Here is a 24,956-nt window from a genome sequence, read left to right as displayed (position 1 = left end):
ATATAGACATATATATATATTACTAAAGTTATATATATATAACTAAAGTTGACCCAGGAAGAGGCCCAATGAGCCAACAAGCTACAACAATGATAGCGTTGGTGCATGTAAGCCATCTCTTCCTTAGGGGCTGGCCCAGAATGGGAGGTGTTGGCACCCAGAACATGTCTGGCACACCTACCTTCTGCTCCACTATGGCTCCACTTATGGTCACACCACCCTCTGCTCCTGCTCACTGCGTTATTTACTTCCCCGTAACACCCCACGAGGTAGTCTCCTTCTCCAGCTATATGAACTCCCGGATTACTGTAGTCACTTCCACCAAGGCGGTATTACTCCCAGGCTGGCAACGCCCATATGCTTGCCTGCTTGCCTCTAGCCACCCACCCAAGTAAGGTGAATGGCCACCTTCCAAGTCATTCCACGGTCATCTAAGGAGCAGTATCCCATTCAAATAAACCCAATGAACACTGCGGGTTGTGAGAGGGTGCACCCATGCTCTGTGGACACACAGTACAAACAGTACCAAACCCAAACCAACCCAGCTGCCATCACATAGATTCTGACTCATGGCAACCCTCGTGTGTCAGAGGACAACTGTGCTCCACAGGGTGTTCAATGACTATGTTTTCAGAGGTAGATCAACAGGCCTTTCTTCTGAGGAGTCTCTGGTTGGACTTGAACCACCAAGCTTTTGGTTAGCAGGTGAGGCATTAACCTTTTGTACCACCTGGTCAGGTTCTGATGATGTCTTTGGCTCTTGAGTCTCTCCCTTCACAAGAAGGGAGAATACGATCGGAGCCTAACTTTAGCAACGACCAGGAGTAAAGTCCCACAGTCCTTGGGACTCTGGGAAGGGCAGGTTGGCTCAGAAGGTACTGAAACAGAGGCATTTGTGGGCATCTCTAATATGGAGGTGCCCTGGCTGGAGACATGCACTAGGGAAGTCTTCCTTCCTGTTCGCTGGGCAGAGGTTGCTTCTAGCTCAGGAGGTCAGGTGCTATAGGCAGATGGTGACCTGCTTCATTTGTGGGGAACCTGTGGATGACCCTTTCCGTTGTGATGACTTGTGGCCCAGCCAACTCTGCCCAGTATCCCTTCTAACTTTGCCCAGGCTTTCAGACAGCGCTTCTCGTCCACCATCAGGCACCCTGATGAGACGGGTGTCCTACTGTTGCCTCCCATGGTCCTAACCTCAGACCTAGGGGGTTGGCTGCATGCCTGCATTGGTTGTCATGGCCCAGATTCTATGGAACCACACCAGCATTGGATTTGACCTCAGCACCATTCAGGCACTCTGAGTGGAATGGGGAAGATGGAAAGGTCATCCGCATCCTTCATTCTAACTCATGACATGAAGGAATGATAAGGAAGTTGGTGAGCTCTGAGGGCTGTGTCTATGAGAACTGGGAATCCTATTCGACTGGGGGTTGTTGGGGGACAGGGTAGGAGACCCATTATAGAACTCATTGGGTTCTGTAATCATGGGCAATTACAAATAAAGATTTTATCTAAAAAGGATTATACAGTAAAATAGGTCCCTGTATAACACAAATGGTTTGTGCCTCAACTACTAAATAGAAGGCTAGCGGGTCAAATCCACGCAGCATCACTGAGGAAGGAAGAGCTAGTGATCTACTTCTATACAAATTGTATCCAAGAAAGCCCTACAGAACAGCTCAGCTCTGTAGCATGGAGTTGCAACGAGCTGGAATCAACTCAGTGATAAGAGGTCCTAAAGAAATTCTATTTATTTTTTTGGATTAGAGACAGACAGGTTCATGTTACAATGGTTGTGTGCTTGGCTGTTTCTAAAGGCGGGTGGTTGAGATCCACCTGGAAGAAAAGACCTGGCCATCTGTGTCTGTCAAGGTTACAGCGAAGAGTACACAGGCTATCTACTCTGCCACCTGAGGTCAGTGTGCATCCGAAGACACTCGAGAGTAGGCGACAATGACAGAAACTCAGGTAGCTACCACCTCAGCCAGGATACAGATGCTGCATTTCCCTAGGGCAGTGGTTCTCAACCTTCCTAGTGCTGTGACTCTTTAATACAGTTCCTCATGTTGTGGTGACCCCCAACAATAAAATTATTTTTGTTGCTGCTTCATAACTGTAATTTTGCTACTGTTATGAATCGTCATGTAAATATCTGATAGGCAGGATGTACTTTCATAGTTACAAATTGAACATAATTAAAGCATAGTTATTAATCATAAAAAAACAATATGTAATTGTAATTCATGAAGGGTTGTTTTACCTTTAATACTGCTATTTTCAACACAGTGGCCGCTTTTAACAGAGTAGCTGCTCTCTACACAGTAGCTACTCTCTACACAGTAGCTACTCTCTACACCTGTGTGACTGGTCTGCATAAGTACATTATGGCACGAATGCTGTCACATACACCTCTATTTATATGGGGTGTATGTAATGGGGTTGGTGAGATGATGTCATCACGCCGGGTACTCATGTATCTGCATGTAGGCGGCCCTGCCTGGAAACGGATAGAAGAGCTGTGGCTCACTTCCTAAGGCTATCGGAAATATGCATTTTCAGATGGTCTTAGGCAACCCCTGTGAAAGGGTCGTTCACCCCCAAAGGGGTCGAGACCCACAGGTTGAGAACCACTGCCCTAGAGAACCTTCTCCAAGGTCCCCTTGGTAGTCGGGGCTCCTCCCTACCCTAAGCCTCGGCAACCACTGGTCTGTTCTCCAACTCAGTGCTACCTTTCTCAGGATGTTATGCGAATGGATCCCACACTATGCAACTCCACCCTCACTCAGCACACGGCCCTTGAGATTTATACAAGTCCCAGCTGCCTGGTTTTAAGGGGCTATAAACAAAGGTCTTAAATGGGCGGTTTTCAGGTGCGATTGTAAAGAAACTTTCAGTTGGCCCTTAGGTGATATATTTGAGAATGGATATTAGAACTCATCACATGGAGACTCCAGGCATAAATTATGCAAAACCAATCCAGGAAAAGATCCAAAAATATTGCATAGCTGGATCATTTCCTCTATTCTTTAAGACTGAAGTCACTTTTCCCACGAAGCTTCGTCAATTTGCAATGTAAATCGGGATCACAGCTTTTTTAATTGCCCAGACTTTGTGATGCCAGCCAATCTCTACCAGGCTGTTGATAGGCCATGAGGACCAAAGAGGATAAAATAGTCCAGTGGCATCAAAGCAGGAGGGATGTAAGTGGGTAGGTCAATTCACAAAACGTGAACTCACAGACCATTCATGGTGAACTACCAACCAACCAACCAAGCCTTAGATAGATGGTACACAGACAAGACTTTAAATGCCATCCACCCACATAAAAAGAAATCACTATCTTTCCTTTTCGCTTGATTCTGATTACATCAGGGAGGAAGTCTTGGTGAAGCTAGAATGTTTCAAAGGTACTCTGCTGATGTCGTGGTTGAGGCACTGGGCTGCTCACCACGAGGTCAGCAGTTCAAACCACTGGCTGCTCCATGGGAGAGAGATCTTTTCTGATCCTGTAGAGATTTACAGTCTCGGAAAGCCACCGAGGCAGCTCTACTGTGCACAGAGGCACTATCAGGCCTCTGTGAGTCACAAATGACTCGCTGGCAGTGAGGAGGAGGAGGAGGAGGGGTAGAATGCTTCTCATTGTTTTTGATCTCTTCTTGAGGTGGCCCAGGTAAGTTGGAATTTAATTTTATGTTTAGTTTCACTACTTTTAAAAAATTTATGATTATTTTCTTTTTCAGGCAAGTGATTAGTAGTCTCATTTGGGATGGTGAGATAAAATTTCATTTTAAAAATAAATACCTTTAAGTACAAATGATGAGAGGATTTTAATAAACTATAAGTACAAAAGCATATGTGTAGGTATGTCAGGAATCATACAGGGCACTCACATGACTGAAGGTCAGGAGGAAGTGTGTTTCATTTCAGAAAGAACTTGGTGAGCCCGTGGTCTGGGAAGGTTATAGACAGGCTAGAACTCTGATGACACAGCGGCTGAGTGCTCGGCTGCCCCCATGGAGATTACAGTCGTGGGAACACTATGGGGAAGTTCTACTCTGTCCTCTAGGGTTGCTATGACTTTGAATCAACTCAATGGCAACAGGTTTGGTTTAAAAAAACAAAAAAGTTCAATGGTGCACACAGTTTTCCATCTGTTATTAACCTAAAGGTTAGGGGTTTAAGCCCACCTAGCAGCTCTGCCAAAGGAAGACCTGGCTGGCCAACTGCTTATGCACAGACTCCCACGAAAACCTTATGGAGCACAGTTTGACTCTGTAATGCATGGGGTCCCCATGAGTCAGAACTACCTTGAGGACAATGGGGGATTTTCATGCTATTTGGTTCCAGAGGCAAGACAGACATGGAAAATCTCCCAGCCATTCCGATTGACTAGTGGAATATGCGTCCAGGCTCTCAAGACGACCAATTCCTGCAGCCAATCCCAGATGACCCCCAACCCAATCTCCACCAAAGCCCTGCTTGGCTGTAAAGGGAATTATGTCACCTCTGGTGTCACCTTCCGGGCATGTGTTCTCCTGAGAGGGATTGCCTTCTTTGCTTCACCGTACCACTGTCCCTCCCCTATCCTCCCATCATTCCTCTGGGATCCTGCAGGTGCCAAGCACAGGCCAAAGGTGAACAGAAATACTTCCAGGCTGAACTTTAGGGGCCACATCTTGCCCATCTCTTAACCTTTCCTTGCTAGCTCAATCCCAATTTCAAGGTTGGACTTCCATCTGGACAAACCACCACAGTAAGACAGGCATTCACCCCTGTGCCAGCAAGCTAGTCCCTAAAATGGGAAGGGCAGAGCCCTGGCATCCACCCAGGTGACAGATACCAAGAGAAGTGTGAAGGATGGACAGGCTGTGGGCTATCAGAATATGGCCCTGGGGGCCATGGTGCCCCTGACCAGGGAGTTTTCATCCTGAGAGAAGCAGTTTAGAACGATGAAGAGATCACAATGCAGAGTCTGAGAAGCACTCTGTGGGTATGCAAATGACAACAGGGGCAGTAAGGATTGCTGGCATCTCCTCTGGGGGCTAGCCTACAACCCAACAGTTTCTCTAATCAGGGACCCACCTGGCTCCATGTTCCTCCACTGCCCGACCACTCGACCTCAGCATTCGTCATGTTGGCGAAGGTCCAAGTTGTGACAGCGAAAGTCTGTAGTTTTCCTGGCATGACCACCAACTCCATGATGATCCTACCGCCTTCAAAACCAATCCAGGGAGGGACACTCACAACAACAACATCTAACATGCCATTGAATCACGCCAACAACAGATGAGATGGGATCACTTGGTCTTCTCAGTTTTTATAGGAGAAAGCCAAAACCAAGACAGGTGAAGCACCTTACTCTACAGCTTGTGATGTGGGCAGGGGCAGGAGTAGAAGCCCGCAGGGCTTGTTTCAGTCCCTGGGTGGGTGGCACATATGGTCAGACACTGGACAACCAGCCTAATGCCTGGCAATTGGAGCCCACACAGAGGTGCCTCAGAAGACAAGCCTGGCAATCTGCCTGGAAAGTCTATGGAGCACAGTTCTAGGCTGGCACTCACAAGTCCGAGTCATTTTGACCACAGTGGTGAGTGTCACTAGACGGGGAATGTACGGATTGACACTGTCAGAGGGGGTGACATCAAAATGACCAACTATAAAATCTGTGTGCAGTGTCCCAGTAAAAAGCTATTATTTTTTTAATAAAAATACCTCTGAAGTTAGTTGTAACAACAAAAGCATGTTTCACGAGCCCAGCTGACGTGTATTAACATACCTACAAGACCAAAAAAAATAGATGCCAATTTAATATTTAAACCTTTTAATGTGCTCTGGTCAGCGCTATTATTGCTATCCAATTACAGCAATGCTTGGACCTACGTGGTGTCCTCTGTGTCTGCTGAAAGGGCACACTGTTGCTTTCGTTGCTGCTGGCATTTTTATAGCCATCGATCTGGTCAACATTTCTGGTGTTTTAGCTACAGCCTTGTGGTAATTGTAGTTGTGAACCTATCTTAATGACCTGCTTTGAGAATGAAGTATAATTAAAGAAAAGAAGAACAATTAAAAGCAGCTTCTCCTCAGTTACTCATTACTTTGTAATCTGACGTAGAGGCATTTTATAAAACAATTTTGGTGTCAGTAAGCATATAAGCTAAGAAACATCACACTGAAGTAATCTATGAGCTATCACATATTACACCATGATTAACAATTGGTAATAAGCAACACTAGGGATGTTCTGTCAACTGGCATGGGAGGAGGTCCACGGGGATGGGTCTGTGTGTGTCACATTGGGTGACATTGGTGATATTGGGTGACATTGGTGATATTGACCCTAACAACGACTTGGCAGCAGCAATAACAACCACAAGAGTACCTCTTTCTAGAGAATCCTGCTTACAGGCAACATCCCGGCTACAGACATGTTTTGTTTGGTCTACACATTGTCCCACTAAAGTTTTGAATCTGTAAGGCCTATTTATAAATGGACACTTCCCTTTGAAAAATACGGTGTGCATTTTAAGCTTTTTTTTTCCTCTCCAAAACTGCAGTATCTCAAAATAAAGCAATAGTAAATAAAACCCCCCAAACGGCCCGGGTTGACTAGATGCGACACGTGGAAAGCCGTGGCGGTTGAGTGCTCCATAGGGTCCCAAAGGCTGACTTTTCAGAAGTAGCTTGTTAGGCTTCTCTTCCAAGCTCTTTCCCTGTTAACTGAAACCACCAGCTTTTCAGTCAGCAGCTGGGCTTAGGTACCACTTGCACGACCTAAACCAAATCCAACCTGTTGCCATCAATCCGGCCAAGTTAAACCCATAGTGGTCCCATAGGACAGAATAGACCTGTCCCAGGAGGTTTCTAAAGCAGTCATCTTTCTGGAAGGAGATGATGCCATCTTCCTTCCATGGAAGGGCTGGTGGGTTGGCTGAGTGCATAACCACTGTGGCACCAGAGCTCTTTGGCATCACCAGGGACTCCAAAATGGGACACGTATCCTGTGCTTACCATCCCCACTTCTCCTTGCTGGCCTACGGCCAAATTTCTCCATTCATTCATGATCCTCTTCAGTCCCTCTAGGATTTGGAGTTTGCCTGCCTTCCCTGCCCCAGATAGCTTCTCCCCAAGAGAAAAGTTCTATGGGTCTAGCCTGCAGCTCACAAGGCCACACTCAGAATCATTCAAAGCCTCTCTTCTTCTGCACGCCTCCTTCGGTATCAGTCATCCAGGAAGGTCAGAGGAGTGCAAACGCTCCTGTTTCGGAGACTACCTTGCTTGCATGCTTGTCATTTGAATGATGCCCAAATTTGAGTACCTATGAAATGGTTTTGACATAAGTACTTCCCAGAGTAATTTTATGCCTATTTCCTCCCCCTCATCCTTGGCAGAAAGAACAATTGAATTAAATCAAATTCTCTCTCTCCTAGAGAAATGACGGACAGGCGAAGGTACGGCCATGTTACCTGATCGTTTCTGGTTCGGAGAGAGGTGGGTGCTATAGAACACCCGAGAAAGGGGGCCTACAGTCAAATTTTGTCACCACAGGGCTTTGCCGTGACTGAACTCATTTTTCATGGAATTAATAATTCAGATCCCACAGTGCTTCGGCTAGAAATGGCCATAAACTGCAGAGAGTTTAACCAACCACTTCTGAAAATAGGGATTGATCCTAGGAAACGCTACCTCCACTTTACGCCATCTCGCCTGAGCGAAATGAAAGCTGTTAGATGATTTCACATCTTTATTAAAACCATCAAAGCAGAAACGCACAGCAAAGAGGCTGCCGAAGCCAAGAACATTTCCCCACGCTTCAGCGGCTTTGGGGAAATGGGGGAGATTCAGATCCCGATTATCTTGCAGGAAGGCATTACAGTGCTCGACTCTGTTTAAAGGAAACCACACACAACACAGGCCCCTACATCCATTCAGGTCATCAAGGAGTACTTGTGGATGCACTGGGAACAAGCAGGAGTGACAGAGTGACACAGCACGGAATGACAAGTGCCTCTTCTGGGCTTGGGCAGAGCCAATCCAACCTTGAATGGACCTCATGAGGTCACCCAAGAATTCTGCTTTTATACACAGAGCCACAAAAAATCCTATCAAGAAGAACTCTGAGAGTCCCCTGATAGCCTTTTCAGGAGTGACCCTGAATGGTTCCAAACTACAGAGCACAACATCTCTTTCTTTGTTGACTTCCTGGGTATTGACCGACTGTTGGCCAGTTAAGACAGTTAAGGCTTTATTGGAAAGTATGTTGGGTTCAAAGCCCAGTTCTATCACTTAAAGGGCCTGAAGGATAGCAAGTCCTTACTACAGAAGGATAAGTCAAAAGGTCTTAGTATAAAATCATCGAAACTGTTATTACATAGAAGTAGCCAAATATGAAGAGTCTGTTTCTTGACATAGCCTCTACCTAGGTCTATACACATTCGTCCCAGAATGCTGTGCTCTTCAATTCACACCACATCGAAATGCAGCTTCTGCATCCTCAAGGGACTCAAATCACAATCAAGCTCTTGCTACAGCCTACAAGGCCCTGAATAATCTGGCCCCTGTTACGTCTGCCTTTATCTCCTCTCACGCTACTTGCTCCTGCCCTATTCTAGCTTCACCTCAGAAAATGCCAGTTACCCTAGGTCCTCAGGACCTTGGCATGGGTGGTTCACTCGACTGAGAATGTTCTTCCCTTGGATCACAGCATACTTTGCCCCCTCAGCTGATCCAGAGCTTTGCCCGGGAGTCACCTTCTCAGCTAGGCCTTCCCAAACTAACCTATTTAAAATCGCAATGTCCCATCCAAAGCTCTCATCCTCCTGCCCTATATTTTCCGATAGCGCTTGTCACCATCTGAAACAAATAGGTCTGTTTAGGGACAATCTTGATCCTTTTCTGTAGAAAATAAACCTTGGTGGGCAGGGACTTGGGTCTTTTTTGCTCACTGACCTCTCTCTCTCCAGTGACTACAGCACTAATACTTAGGTATCAGGAAGCCCTCTGGGGAAGCGGATTCCTAAAAGGAAGATGTTCGTGTTCATCGTCATTTCCCTAAGGCTGAGCACAGTGCTTTCCACATATTAGATGGTCAAAAAATATTCCCAGATAAATACCTGTTGCTCAATAAATACCTGTTGAGCTGATGATCAAGGCACCAGCATCCAAGCCCTGTTATTTCTCAGTCTTCCAAAGGCCAGGTGTGAGGAGGAGGAGGGGCCAGTTATGATCCCTCCACAGACTCATCCATTTCTGTTCATCCCTTGTGCATCAGCATTTTCATGCAACAAATATTTGCTGATCACCTCTCATGTGCGAAGCATGTCCTACACTCCAAAAATATAGCTATGGATGAGACAGACCCAACCTTTGTCTCCAGGAGTTTGCAACCCTGTGAGGGAGACAGTTAGCAAGTACAAAATAACAATGAATAAGATAGACGGATGGAGACCGCAGGAAGATATATGATAGAAATAAAACAAGCTGACAGGGAGGGTGAACCAGCTTAGATTGTACCACGGATTGAATTGTGTACCACCAGCACCAACCCCCTCTCCCCCCAAAAAAGATGCTAAACTCTTCCCTCTTATATTCATGGAAAGGAGTCTTGGTGGTGTAATGGCTACATGTGGGACTGCAGTTTTCAAGGTCTGAATTTTAAAACTCCCTGGGAGAAAGATGAGCTTTCGACTCCCATAAAGTTACAGTTTCAGAAACGTGAAGGGACAGTTCTAACCTGTCCTCTAGCATCACTCAACTCTTTGGCAGTACGTTTGTTTGTTTGTTTCTTGTGAAAGGGAGGCCTGGGAGCACAATGGGTTAAGTCTTGGGACATGGTTCAAAGTCACCGGCAGCTCTGCTGTCTGATCAGGCTGTCTGTTCTTGTAAAGATGTCCTCCTGGAGACTCTAAGAAGCAGTTTACTCTGCCCTACAGTGCCCCTGCATGTCAGCATCAACACAAGGGCAGTGGCATACCTGTGGGAAGGAGCCCTGGTGATGCAGTGGTTAAGTGCTCAGGTAATGACCAGAGATTTCCTGTTTGACTCATCCAATAACTCCTTGGCACAGGGGATCCAGGACAGATGACCCCTTCAGGACCAGTGGTGAGAGTGGCGATACTGGGAGGGTAGAGGGCAGGTGAGGGAGAAAGAGGGAACCGATTACAAGGATCTACATATAACCTCCTCCCTGGGGGACAGAAAAGTGGGTGAATGGAGACATTGGAGTCAGACAGTGTAAGATATGACAAAATAATAATTATTTATAAATTATCAAGGGCTCATGAGGGAGGGGGAGCGGTGAGGGAGGGAAAAGTGAGGAGCTGGTATCAAGGGTTTAAGTAGAAAGCAAATGTGTTGAGAATGATCATGGCAACATGTACAAATGTGCTTGACACAATGGATGGATGGATGGTTATAGAGTTGTAGGAGCCCCCAATAAAATGATTAAAAAGGGGGGGCCTTATGATGTGCTCTTGTCAAGATTACAACCTAGGAAGCCCCATAGGGCATGGCTGCTCCATCCTACAGGGTCACTAGGAGTCAAATGGACTAGAGCGCACAAAACAACAGCATATCTGTGGCTGTGATCCCATTGGGAAGTAAGGCTTCCTTCGTGATGTCAGTAAGATTATCCTTGAGCGTGAAGCACTCGGTGGTTCCAACCCACCAGCCTCTCTGAGAGAAAGATGGGGCAGTCTACTTCTGCCAAGATTCCAGCCCTAAACCAAACGCACTTACTACGGCAATCCTAGAGGGCAGGTAGAATGGTCTCTGTGAGTTTCCAATACTGTAACTGTTTACAGGAGTAGAAATCTCTGTCTTTCTCCCATGGAGCGGCTGGTGGTTTCAAACTGCAGACCTTGAGGGTTGCCACCTAATGCATAACCACTACAACACCATGGCTTCTCCAAGCTTACTGCCTTGGAAATCCCCATGAGGCAGTTCTCCTATAGGGGCCACTATACATTGGGATCAACTCTACAGCAGTGGGTTTGGGTTTTTAGAGTTGGTTCTCTATCTTATCACTTCTGAGTTCTACATGGAAATATGCACACAGAGGAAGAAAGAAGATGTGGGAGGATAGACTATCAGTAAAGGGATACTGAGGACCACCAACAGATACAAGAGCTATGAGAGAGACTCACAGATGAAATGGACATGACCAAGTCCCTGATGTAGACATCAGCCTCCCAAAGTGGGGAAAAATAAATGTCTGGTCTTTTCCACCATGCACGTGTAGCAGGAATATTACAGAAGCACTAGGAGACTAAGACTGGGAAGCTAAGTTGCACCCTGTGAGGAGGGGCATTTGAACCCTCAAGATGAAAAGCAGCATGATCTAGGCCAGGGGTCCTCAAACTACGGCCCACGGGCCACATGCGGCCCAGCGAGGACATTTATCTGGCCCACCGGGTGTTTTTGCCCCGTTTGATTTTTTACTTCAAAATAAGATATGTGCAATTCATAGTTTTTTTTAAAAACTGTAGTCTGTACCTCCAATGGGTTGAGGGATAGTGAACTGGCCCCGTTAAAAAGTTTGAGCCTGATCTAGGCTATTCTAGGGAAAGGAGGTCTGGGGGAGAAAGCAAGCCCCAAACCAAACTTGCTGTCATCGAACAAAACTCACTGTCTAGGGGTCAGTGAGCGGTCTAGGGGAGGAGATGGGTCAGCCAGGGTGCGATGTAGTACCAATGAAGAATACAGCTTCCCCCCAGATCCTGGATGCTTCCTCTCCCGCACCCCCCCACCAACTACCATGATCCGAATTCTACCTTGCAAGACTGGATAGAGCAGAGGTTGTACACTGGTGCATATAAGAGCTGGAGGCACAGGGAATCCAGGGCGGATGATACCTTCAGAACCAGGGGTGTGAGGGACGATACTGGGAGAGTAGAGGGTGAGTGGGTTGGAAAGGGGGAACCGATTACAAGGATCTACATGTGATCTCCTCCCTGGGGGACAGACAACAGAGAAGGGGGTGAAGGGAGATGCCGGATAGGGCAAGATATGACAAAATAATAATCTATAAATTATCAAGGGCTCATGAGGGAGCGGAGCAGGGAGGAAGGGGGAAAAGAAGACTTGATGCAAAGGGCTTAAGTGGAGAGCAAATGCTTTGAAAATGATTAGGGCAAAAAATGTACAGATGTGCTTTATACAATTGATGTATGTATATGTATGGATTGTGATAAGAGTTATATGAGCCCCTAATAAAATGTTTTTTTTTAAAAAAAAAGACCACATGATTGAAATTTACATCTCCGGAGCTGAGGACTGACAGTTGGTGACCTACCTTGCTGTTTGCTGCCTGTGCTGGGATAACCTAGCTCTCTCTCTCTACAGAGGACTACCTAGCGGCTCTCAAGACTTGAAGGACTGCTAGTGTCTCACCACTCTCTCACAAGAGTGAGTTGCACTGAGCCATTTGTACTGCTTTATAACTTAACTGTTCATTTCTTGTATTATATATCTATCTGTTTATAATTAAAAAAAACCTCACTGTCATTGAGCCAATTCCAAATTATACTGACCCTATAGGACAGGACTAGTTGAACTGCCCCTGTGGGTTTCCAAGACTAGAAATCTTTATGGGAAGAAAAAGCTTCATCTTACTCCTGGGGGCGGAAGCAGAAAACACAGGCATCCTCAAGCTTATGCATCAGCTCCCCCAGGAAGTCTTCTGACTCGCAATGAGTGGGGAGGTCTCCCTCTGGGTCTGCACACCTGGGACCTTCACCTCCCTCAGCAAGTCTTTCCATTCGGTAAATGTTTTACTTGTCCGCCCCTCCAGATCCTTAAAGGAAATACGGGCTTTCTCGTCTGTATTTTTCCCGGGCAAAGCACAGCGCCTGGTGCACGGGAGGTGGTCAATAGGTATTTGCAGAACGAGATGACCGGAGACAACGGCATCTTGGCTTTAACTATAAACAGAGGCCACCTCTTGGAGTGAACATATTGAGAGGGAACCATCCACTAGGGACACTCCCTTTATTCACTTCCTACCCATGAAGGCCAAATCATAGGCCTCCCCTCCACGAAGTCCTCGGCTATTCCCACCGTCGTATGCCTCCTCCTTTCCACGCTCCCACCACTGTTCTGGGTCCACACGATGTGTGTATCAGCGTCGGACTTGTGCGAACATTTGTCAGACACGGCTCACAGGCCCCAAACTATGAAGATTCCTGGGGCAAGACCTAAGCGCTATTCCTCTCTGTGTCTTCAGCGCTCAGCTCCATGGAGGTCTGCTGAGGGAATGGTTAACACGCTCAGTGCCCACCAAAAAGGTCAGAGGGTCCACTCAATCGTTCATGCCAGTCCACCCAGAGGCACCTCAGAAGAAAGACTTAAAGATCCATATTGAAATTAAAAAAAGAAATCAGCCATTGAAAACCCTACAGAACATTGTTCATGAATTCACCGTGAGTCAGAAGACAACTTGGGGAGGGGGAAGGTGGGAGGGGAGAGCATCTAACATGTAGGGCCTCTTTGATGTGCCCAGTATCCTCAGCACATTCGCATTTACTCCCACTCATTCAACCTCACAGCTGCCCTGCATGGTGGCCAGCAGGGCGCGCCCTCCATTGTGGAGGCCCCTCACAGTACTCTGATGAAACTGCAGTGGGCATGTGGTGGTGCTGAGACTCAAGCCTGCTCCTCCTGATCCCAGAGCCCAAGCTTGTCATCCCTGTGCTAAAATGCCCTCTCCTAGAAGCCTGCCTCCTCAGCCTCCTTTCCAGTTGATTCCACCCATGCCTGCTTTCCCATGGCTCCCCAGGGAGGCACGGCTTCTAGGTCCACTCATCTTCTCACCTGCTTCTGGGTAGATCTGAGGTCTACCAGTGCCCTGCATCCAGGCAAGCTGGGGCCCCAAGCTGGCAGGAAACCACTTCCTCGTATGACAGGGAGACCTAAAGATCTGCTCCCAGAAGACGACAGCAGGAAGCCCTGTGGGGCCCTTCCCCTCTGCACATACGGAGCTCGAGTTGCCTCGATGACTCCTGACAATAACTGCACCAAGCAGAAGACGGGAAGTTTGAGTTTTCCCAGCAGCGCCATGAGGGAAAGGCCTGGCTATCCACTTCCCAAAGAAGTCAGCGCTTGAAATCTGTCAGGAGAACAGCTCTACTCTTGATAGACATGAGGGAACCCTGTCGTGGAGGGGATCCCTTAAGCAGCTTCCGTTCGCAACACAGAGGAATCCGCAAGCTCAGTCCCCCCTCTTCCCCCCCCCCCCCCCCCGTGCAGCGTCTCCTTTCACATAGCTGCTTTTAAAAAGAGTCCATATGAAGCAAGGCATAAGAACAAACTATATTGGCTTCCCTTCTTTATGCAGTGAGATTAAACTGCCTGTGAAATCAAACCGACACCCTGCCCTGCCACCAAGTTTAAGGCTCGTGCTGCGTCTGTCAGCGCCCAAGAAAAGGAACTTCACATCCTGAGATTTTTAAAAAGGAACATAGATCTTAAAAAAAAAAAAAGCTTTCAATTCCTTTTACATAAGTTGCTGAGTCCACGAGGAAAATAGCTTCATCTTTGGATTTTGCAATACCCATGCTGATAGGTAGCTAAGTCTCTGCGTGACCATCATGCAGAGACTGAAGAGCAGCCCCAGCGAGAATGGCAGAGACATGTAGGGTTTCCTTGGTTTTTCCTTTCAAATACCTTCTACACACTCACAACTGGACCGACGGGAAGCATCACGGTAAACGGAGATCGGATGGAGGTTGTTGAGAATTTCGTCTTGGTTCGCTCTACAATCGATGCTCATGGAAGCAGCAGGTACCAGATCGAAGGAGTCACCACAGTGGGTAAATCTGCTCCACAAGATCGCTTCAAATTGTTGGAACGCGGGGATGCCGTTTGGAAGATGAAGGTGTGCCCTGGCCCCAGCCCTGGCATTTTCAAGCCCCTCGTATGCGTGGGAAAGTTGGTGGTGCACCAAGGAAGACTGAGGAATGGATGCATTTAAATGATGTGCTGACGAGCAATATAGAAAGTGCCACGGGCTGCCGACAGAACACACAAATCTGTCTCAGAAGAAGTACAGCTAGAATGCTCAGAAAGCTGGGGCGATGGGACTTAGTCTCCTACACTTTGGACATGTTCTCCGGAGAGACCGGTCCCTGGGGAAGGGCGTCATCTTGGTAGCGCAGAAGGGCAGCAAGAAAGAGGAAGACCCTTGATGAGATGGACAGCCCAGTGGCTGCAGCATTGGGTTCAAATATAACAAGAATTGTGAGTGTGGGGCAAGGCTGGGCGGTGTTAGGTTCGGTTGCGCTGACTCGATGGCACTTCACAACAACACATTTTGTTGGGTCCAGGGGGGGGGGGCGACAGTCTGTGCTTGTCTACCAACCTAAAAGTCGGCCATTCACCACTCAGTGGAGCCTCCAAAGAAAGGCCTGGCCATCTCCGTCCAGAATGTGGACAGCCAAGCAAACCCTTGGGGGCAGTGCTACTCTGATGGGTGGGCTTTTGTCTGAGTCAAAGCGGATTGGATGACAATGGGTTTCTGCTTTGAAGGTATGTTCGTGTTTTGACGGCTGAATTCCCTTATAAGTAAGGAAATAACAAGTGACGTTTCCTTAAGATTCGGAGTTGCTCTGGGGTTTCCTTTCCAATCGACATCAAAGGAATCTGAAAAGCTAGAAGCCTCATTGGATTTCCCTTACCTGGATGGACTGCAGTCCTGTCCAAAATGGGGCTAAGACCCTGGTTTGGTTCATTCTAGGCACTACACCACCTGCGAGCTAACACTGGATTGCACAGTGAGACCTGGGTTGCCCTTCGCCACTTTGCGTCCGTTCCTTCGGCCCATGCCGGGAGAAGAGCCAGACACTCCCATGAGTGTTTCTCTAACTGCCTGGCAGCAGCTACGACTGCCCCCTTGACTACGAAGAGACCAGGATGTGAACATCCTGGCTCCACGATGTAGCAAAGCCTCAATAAACTTGTTTTTGTTTTTCTTCCCTTTATTTCTGTGATTACCTTCTAATTATGGCAAGCGATGCTAATTTTCCATTTAGAGTAGCTTTTAAATAAAATGGCTTAAAATATATTTATTTTAACTATTTGCATAATGCGGGTCACATTTACAAATGCAAAACACATCTCCAGAAGGATACACCAGAACAGAAAACTGTGGCTGCGTCTGGCTGGGCCTCAGGGGCGGGAAGGAGCGAGACTAATTTTCACAGGAGACCTTTTGTCACTTGTGAAGTGTGCATTATATGAATATATTTCCTATTCTGAAAACATGCCAACCAGAGGAAGGAATAAACCCAGTTTTCCATGAGACAGGAAAAAGCGGAAAGGCCTTAAATGCATCAAAGAAAAGGAGACTCAGCGGAATAGTGGTTAAGCATTCAGCTACGAACCCCAAAGTTGGCGGTTCGAACCCACCAGTTGCTCCAAAGGGGGAAGGGGTGGCAGGCTGCTTCCATACAGATGGCAGGCGTGGAAGTCCTCCCAGATCACTTCTACTCTGTCCCCTGGGGCACTAGGTCCTTCAGACCTTATTGGAAGACACTGGATTTGGTTTGGGGGTGGGGTGGGGTCTATAGGTTTGCTATGCCAGAATGCGACTCACTGGTCATGGGTTTTATATCTTATTTTAAAGATGACTAGTAAGCAAACGAGAGCAGAGGTAGTGCCAGGATTTGGCAAACATCACAATGGGACGCCTGAGAAACACTGCCCCAGGGCTGAGGCAAGAGGCCCTGAGTGGCTACCCACAGGTAGGAGGTTCAAAGACACCCAGCAGCGCTGAAGGAGCAAGGCCAGGTGATTAACTTCTGTAAAGATGACAGCCAAGAAAACCCTACGGACCCACTGACTCCGTAACACGTGAGCCAGCACACGTCGGGATCGACTAGAAGGCAGCTAGCGCTAAGGCCCCCTCCCTCTTGGAAGATAGACTGAGTCCTAGGGGAAGATACAGCCAATTCTCTAGTGACCATGGTACAACCACTGTTCATTCCTCAGATTTTGAAAGCTTTCAAATACATGCCCAACGGACCTCTGCCCAGCAAAGCCACATTGATGCACCAGCCCAGGTCACCTAACCAGGACATCTGGCCGGGTCCCCTGGAAGAACATGCCTAGCCTAACATCCCCTGACCCCTTACCTTCCCCTGGTTTCCTGCTGAGAAACGCCCAGTGAGTGTAGCATGACACCAACAGTCCAGCTGTGTGCATTAACAGGCGGCAATTACCACTGATATGCTAAGTTGTTTCCACTCATGGGGTGGCTTTTATCCCTCCTCAAGCTGCCCTTGGACTACAAAGCACTTCAGCCTATCAGCTCTGCCCATGAGGAGAACAAAGTGGCAGTGCAGCCAGCCCACAGCAGCCTGGCATGGAGCCTGGCAGATGGTGGGCGTTTGACAAATAAACAGATTAACCCACCCTGGGGTAAGTGCCAGAGGAGACAAGAGAGTGCTACAGGTTGAGGCTGGCCGTGTGACCTTTCAGACCCCTCCTGCCTCACTCACAGCCCTTCACATTCTCTGCCCACTCCCCCCCCACCCAGCCTTCCCTCCCCTCCAAGCCTCCAGGGGCTCTGGATCAATAGAAAACTGTGAGTCCACCCCCTCCCCACCCACTCTGTCACTCAGTCATTCATGGGTGACGCATGCAGGTCTCAGCAAAGGGAAGAAAGCAATTCTATAGTCCAGCACACCAAAATACAACACAGGTAAGAGCATCCACTAGCCACTGATTGTCCCTGAACTGCTTAGGACCTTTGGGATGTGCCCGCAAATTATGGGCAGTGCAGCGATCACCTCTCTACAAGTGCCCACGAAGAACTTGCCCACCACAGCATGCCATCATCTCCTGGTGGGACTCCACCACTCTCTCTCCTTTCAGGATAGAAGCATTGAGGGTGAAGGCACAGATAACATTCAAGACTCTAAAATGGCTATTGTTCCTTGGCCAAGCAGAAGAGGGGTGCGCTCCCGGCTGGGTCACGCACTAACCATTGAGTCACCTGCTCTTTAGATGTTCCAGTGGGCCTCAAAAGGAGCCCAGGAAGCCAGGTATCTGATCAGAGGGCACTTCAGAAGGGGAGGGCATCTAACCAGTAAGAATTCATCAAATCCCAGTGAACCTAAGGCATCATCAATTGGAAGATATACCCATACTCAAGAAAAAGATACTAAAATGTAGGGGAAATCTGAGAACCTATGATTAGTGGTATTTTCAGATTTGAGCACCCACTTTAGTTTTAGCAAGGGGTGTCAGATGAAAATCCCCACAGGCAATGGGTTCTAAATATCCACACCAGGCAGGCTTTGGGGAAATTAATTCTTCTCGCTTGCCTCTCCCGCCATCCCTCTAGGCACCAGGGTAAAGTGCAGTCAGCCCTTCAGAAAGCCTCCTTGAGCGATGGGAGATCTACTCACCTGTTTTGAGTGCTCCTTGGTACCTGACAAGAACTGTACACTTCCTAGAACTAACTAGTATATCTCCAGTGAGCAGCGAGGTTGACAGTGAGCTACAAGACGATGGTGGATTTATGAACTTAGTGGTTTCATTTAATCAGTGTGTGTGACATCCATCTGCACTGAGATGGGAAAACTCCTTATAGAGACAAACGTTTGCACAGACACACACTGTGCAGGTGAGGGCGTGCATGGGGTACACGCCCAGGAGCCCGGGCCATTCTGCGTCATGTGTTGGTGGCTTTGTTAAGAAATAGTACTGCCTTCTGCCTGAAATACGTCATGGAAAAGGTGGCTTCCCCCCTAGCTATTTGAATGTGTTTGGCTATTTGAATGTGATTTCTTGATTGAGACAAGCTGGATCGTGTCACAGTCCATATTCTGTGCCCTTCTCCCTTTTCCTTCTTGTTGACTGCTGCCTCTGGGGCAAAGATTGTATCTTCTTTTCATGTAGGAGTTACTACTTAGGCTGCGATCCACACGGTCAGCAGTTTGAAACCACCAGCCACTCCTCGGGAGAGAGACTGGGCTTTTCCTCTCTCATACCCAGTTACTGCCTCGAAAACCCTTAGGGGGCCGCTTGAGTCAGCATTGACTCAATGGCAGTGAGTCTGGTTTGGGGTTTTTACAGACACCGGCGATGCTGAACAAAGATAAGACCAGAGTTTGTGAGATGGATCCTAAACTTTGTAGAACAAGCTCATCCATCATAAGTTTGATACCAGAGCACAGAATTAATTATGGTAACTTTTTCTGGTTGGCATTTCCATGCACGTAGAGAGGATTCCAAGGAGCCCTGGTGGCGCAGTGACTTACACATTAGACTGCTACATGCAAGGTCAGCAGTTCAAACCCACCAGCTGCTCCTTGGGAGACAGGTAATACCTTCTGCTCCTATAAATCTTTGCAGCCTCGGGAATTCACGGGGGCAGTTAGTTCTACTCTGTCCTGGAGGGTCACTACGTGTCTGAATTGGGCCAACGGCAATTGAATTTTGGTTTGGTTTTGAGAGAAGATCTCCTTCCTCCGTGTTGACTCCCACCCCATGCCCTAAAATGAAAAACGGCCTCTGAGAACATTTTAGAGAAAATCCAGCTTCCCCGAAGCCCTCTCACAGCCCCAGGACAGGATATACCTTATATCTTTTTAAAGAAATACAAAGACCCTGAGGATGCTGTCTCACATCCAAACCCTGATAAAACAACAACATCTAAATATAACTTCACATCTGGAGAAGCCTTTTCACATGAATTGTCCTATTTGATTTTCCCAAGACTATAAACCAGGACACATATCATTCCCATTTTGAAGGTGAGAAAACTAGCTCCCAGTAAAGAAAGCAGCATTGACTTTTATCAAATAAATGAGAGCATGGAAGGAAGGAAGGAAAGGGGAGAAAAGGAAAGAGGAGATCAGGGCAGAGTTGAAAATAGAACTCAAAGTTCCTTCATGGATCTACTCTGGCCTGCAATGCATTAACAGCCACAGGGAATAGAACCAAAAATGATCGTCCTCCTAGCACCAGTGGTGATGCTGATGGCAGAGGTGTTGTGAGTGAATCCATAGCAGTATCGAGTCCTGAGTGGAACGACTGGTTCATGCAATTGGCTGTGAATCCAAAGGCTGGAGGTTTGAGTCTACCTTGGAAGAAAAGCTTGGTGATCTACTCCCATATGTCAGCCAGTCAAACCTCTATGGATCGCCATGGTCTGACGGGTGATGGCGCAGGACCGTGAAACCGTTTATTTCTGTGTATGTGAGGTCAGCATGACTTGAGGGCCGACTGAATGGCAGCGACAGCGACCACAGCCCACAGAAGAAGGCTTTTTTTGTGGGCTGCTGGCCAAGTGTTTTGGTTTCAATAGTCCCTCTCTGGATTTGTGTTACCTAGCCCAGGAAGTTATCTCACCAGGGACTCAGATGCAGACAAATCCTAAGGAGATGCCCTGGCTGCAATTCCACCCTTCCAAAGCACACTTCACCGCAATGGTGCAAGGGCCCTCTGGTCATGTTCCCCCTGCAGGCACTGGCTGCATGGTGCCCACTCGGTCTGGCCACAGCTGGAGCTCTTGGCTTGACATGCACACACACACACATATGTGTATATCTCTTTGTGGGATGATGTCTACCAGAAACTCAGGTCTTAAATGCTATCAACTTCAACTTGCCTTGTGACCAAATAAGCTCCTTTGGGACAGCGAAGGCTTCATATCTGTAAAAGGCTGAGGGCAGTGGGCAGAGGAGGGAGTGTGGTGTCATCTGCTCCACTTACTTTATGGATGTCAGGAATAAAATGAGCACCTGGATATTAAAGTCGTCCAGAACACACACACACACACACACACACATCTTTTCTGCAATCAATTACTTGTGTGAGCATAACAGATAAAAGCATAGACGGAGAAATGTTCTGGAAATTCTGAAGACAGCATTCAAATGGGACAGTACAACTTTATGCAGAAATGGCAATCCACACTGACATCCTTGGCTATGGGAGGCTGGAAAGCACAAATCTACACAACCCCTGCTGCTGCTGAAGGCTCATCTGTGGGGATGGGGAATGGTACCCAGGGCCCCAAGGCTAAGGAAGCATTCTTTTATAAATGCAGGAATGAGCAGGAATGGGAGGGCAACTCACACTCAAAGAAGAAGAGGAATAGAGAAAGAAGTGGAGCTGTCAGCGTGCTTGATGTTAAATAAAACCTACCAAGACTCAGCTGAGAATTTTAGCAGAATTCAAATGTGCTAAAAAAAAAAAAAAGAAAGACATGGCTCCCATCTCTAAGGTTCACAGCTAAGCTGGCTTAGAATCACACATGCCAAGGTTAAAAATAAAAAGCAGCCATCCCTGAATGACACGGGCTCCAGGAAGAAGGCTTGGGATATATTGGAGGGCGGTGAAGGGAGAGAGGGAAGCCAGGGAACAAGTGCTTATTAGAGGCTAACCTATCCAAAAGCCAACTGCTTGGGATTTTGTGATTTTGCACCTAAAAGACACTTCACATTGGCAAAGGGGTTCACGATGCTCTTCAGCTTTTCCATCGAGGAAACCCTAATATGCATTAGAGGGAGACAAGCCCTACCCCTCGCCAAGCTCTGCTGGCCAAGGCGTCTGTCGCATTGACCCTGGGGTCTAGTTCAGACCATGCCCTCAGACACCCAGATGGGAAGCTTGGGGTCACCCAGGGAAAAGCACCCAGGGCCACTGGCATTGGCACTGAGCCAGACCTGCCACCTGACCCCATTAAACAGATAGAATGGTGACGGGCCACCCACAGATCAGCTCTCTGCTGCTGGACTCCACTGGACGTGCATTATGTGTCTCTTTATTCCCATTATCATCATCATTACAGTCCAGGGCTAATGGGAAATGGTGACAAGTTGGCCCTGGGGCCCCTTCTCCTTACAAATCCAAGGCCTCGTATTTATGAGCCCATCACAGGAGCCCTTTGAAGGAAGTTGGTGTCTGCTGCCCGAAATCCTTAGGACCCTCCTACTACCTAAAGGGCAGTACTAACTATTAGCCTCGGCCACGGTGTCGGCTGACATATTGGTCCTGCCCGGTTCTACTACTATGCAGACATCTCTAGAAAGTCTTCAAAGGCGAAGGTAAGAATGCTGCAGAGCGCATACGCCACCCCACCAGCCCACACGTGGGTCGATTTGACACTTCAGCGGCAAGCAGTGCCCTCGAGGCGGGTGGGTACTGAACGGAGGAGACTTGGCATGTGACAGAACCGTTCAGTCTGTTCTCAATCTGGGTAACTCTCAGTGGGGATGCAGGCAATCTACAACTCACAGGCTGGCCCCCAGGATCCTAGCCAGTCCTTTTGTGAGTGTCCACGCAGCTCACCCCATCCCCTGCCCCCCCCACCCAGTATTCCAATGTCTACCTCCTGGCTGTTGCTTTCGGTGCATCTGCCAGTTCAGAGTCTCTTCCACAATTTTAAAGCCCTTTAGAAGGACCTTGGGAGGCAGGCAGAACAAGGGCTGACACCTTGCCCATTGAGTTGATTAGAAAGTTGAGGCCCAGAGAGTTTAAGGAACTTGCTGCGCCTTTAATGTTCGGTTTTGAGCCCCCATTTCCCACCCCCACCAACCACTACCACTCCAAGATAACTGACCAATGGTTACTGGAACTGAGTATGAGTCTAGGAAGAAGGGTTACCTTTTTCATCCAGAGAGGGAGAAATTCAGACTGCCTCTCATTTAGCCTCAACTAGGGGGACCTCACCCAGGAGCAGCGCCATGCCGCCAGAGGGCTCAGGCCCGCCTCTCCTGCCCCAGGGCCCCTCAGAAGCACAGGGCAAGGAAATCCGCAGCTACACTTACAGCACCACAGGCTTTGGCCTGCCGCTTCCTGGAACATCCTGCTGCATCCCCCAAAGGCTGGACACGGAATCAGCCTTCTAGCTTCGCCACGGCCACGAGCTTGGGATGGAGAGCTCCATTCCCGCAGCTCCAAAGGCCCCAGGGAAGGAAGGCTCTTTTGCAGTTCAATACACCTCGTGCCCCGCCCAGGTAATCCCGCAGAAGTTCAGGGTCAACCCGACAGCTGGAATCCCCCAACGTCAGCCGGAATCCACACAGCCAGCTGGGTGGAAGAGAAATGAAAGCTCCCGAGTGGCTCCAAGGATGAGGCGCCTGGAGGCCCGGCGTGCGGAGTGCCCCCCTCGCACCCCCTTACCTGTACCAGTCCAGCCCGCGCCCGTAGTTCCGGTCGAAGAAGTGGGGCTCGGTGCCCAGGGCCCGCACGTCAGGGTGCACCCGGATAAACTCCAGCACGGCCCGGGTGCCCCCCTTCTTCACACCCACGATGAGCGCTTGGGGCAGCCGCTTGGTGCCCAGCTTTGGGGAGCCCGAGTGGTTGGAAGTGCCCAGGCGAGGCGCGGGCGCGGCGGCGGCGGGCGCGCTGGGCGCGCTGGGCTCGCTGGGTGCCGGTCCTGCAGGATCGCAGGGGCGGGACTTTGGGAGAAGTTTCGGGCCGCCCGCTCCGGGCCCGCGGAGGCAGCGAGGCGCCCCAAGGAGGCGGCTCTGGCCCAGGTCGTCGCAGCAGCACAGGAGGCTGTAACACAGGTAAGTGCAGGAGAGCGAGAGCGTAAAGGCGAAGAGCAGCCGGCGCGCCCTCCGCGGCTGAGGTGGCCCCGCGCGGCCCAGGACTCTATAGGCCATGTCTCCATGGGCGCGCGCCGGGGGTCATGGTTTCCGAGGGGGCACCGGCTGCTGAGTGGCGTCGGCTCTGTGGCCGCCCAGGGGCTCAGGCGGCGTGGCCCGGGCGGCGCGGCTCGAGCAGAGGGGACGCCGTCTTCTCCTGGCGCTGGGGGTCCAGGCGCACACCGTGCCGGGAGAGCCCGGGGGCGGCGGCTCCTCGGGGAGCCGGGGACATCGCTGCCCACATCGCTCGCCCGAGGCGCAGGGGCTCCGGGCAGCGAGGCGGCTCCTGGAGCTGCCGGGCTCTTAGGGGAGCCGGCCCCGGAGCGCGCCCAGCGCCCGAAGCCCCATGGCGATGCTCGGGGCGCCCAGCACAGAAAGCTCAGCGGCGGCGCGGAGGTGCGGGCTGGCGGCGGACCGAACGGTGGCGCTGGCGCCGGCCCTGTTCTGGCTCCTCTCCTCGAGAAATGCCGAGCCCCGCGCGCTGGCGGCTCTATTTAAGGAGTCGCCTGACGTCAGCCGCGCGGATCCCCCTGAGCCCGCGCTGCGCCCGGGGACCTGGCCCGCCCCTGCTCCTCTACTCCAACTCCTCCCAGGGACACGCCACCCGCGACCCTCCCAGCTCTCTGCTTAAGCCGCCCTTCCAGAGAGGCTTGGTCAGCGGCGGGCGGCGAGCGGTGAGCTGCAAGCGGAGGAGGGTCAGGCTCCCAGTCGTTCCGCAGGCTGGGTACCCTCACCACACGGGCCTCCGGACACCCAGGAGGGTGATCGCGCCCATCACCAGACACTGACAAATACTTGGAGCGCAGATGCGTTCACCCTCCTGGACACACGCGCGCGCGCACACACACACACACACACACACACACACACACACACACACACACACACACCCACCGGCAGGGACACTCCTCCATCCCCAGAAGTGCACACAGTGTGACATCGCACCCAGACGACGGGCGGGACTGGGACCCACTCTAGACTGGATGGGTGCAGGTGCGGAGACAGTGGAAGCGGTGCGTGTTCAGCAAGCTTCTTACCACCCTCCTCCCCCTGCGCTGACTCACATCCGCGCGGCTGGCTCTGTCTCACACCCAAGAAACACTCAGTCCCTCACTCCCCTGTCACCCCACATCTTGGTGGGAACGCGCTGGAGAGCCAGCCCCAGGGGACGCACTCAGGGCCCCTGGGTGCCTCTCTTAGCGGCAGCCGCCTAGCGGTGGCCTATTCTCGCCAGTGCCCCTGTCCCCGTGGCGGCGTTGATAAGGTCCAGGAAGCGGCGCTCTGCTCCTGCAGTGGTGCTCCATGGCACCAGGCACCAGGCGCTGACGACTTACTTCCCCAGGGGCAAGCCCACATGGAGCG

General features: G+C 49.7%; 1 protein-coding gene across 1 annotated transcript in view; it reads right to left on the bottom strand.

The window, feature by feature from the left end:
- HS3ST2 (heparan sulfate-glucosamine 3-sulfotransferase 2) overlaps positions 1–23,612 on the bottom strand; it is a 122,936-nt gene extending 99,324 nt beyond the window's left edge. Inside the window, exon 1 of the mRNA XM_075528381.1 lies at positions 23,128–23,612. Coding sequence (XP_075384496.1) covers positions 23,128–23,612 — 485 coding nt within the window. The remainder of the gene's footprint in view (positions 1–23,127) is intronic.
- Between the last annotated feature and the right edge of the window lie 1,344 nt (positions 23,613–24,956).

The sequence above is a fragment of the Tenrec ecaudatus genome, chromosome 12 (genome assembly GCF_050624435.1).
Source record: "Tenrec ecaudatus isolate mTenEca1 chromosome 12, mTenEca1.hap1, whole genome shotgun sequence".
Taxonomy (NCBI): Eukaryota; Metazoa; Chordata; class Mammalia; order Afrosoricida; family Tenrecidae; genus Tenrec; species Tenrec ecaudatus.
This window is presented reverse-complemented; position numbering and strand designations above follow the sequence as displayed.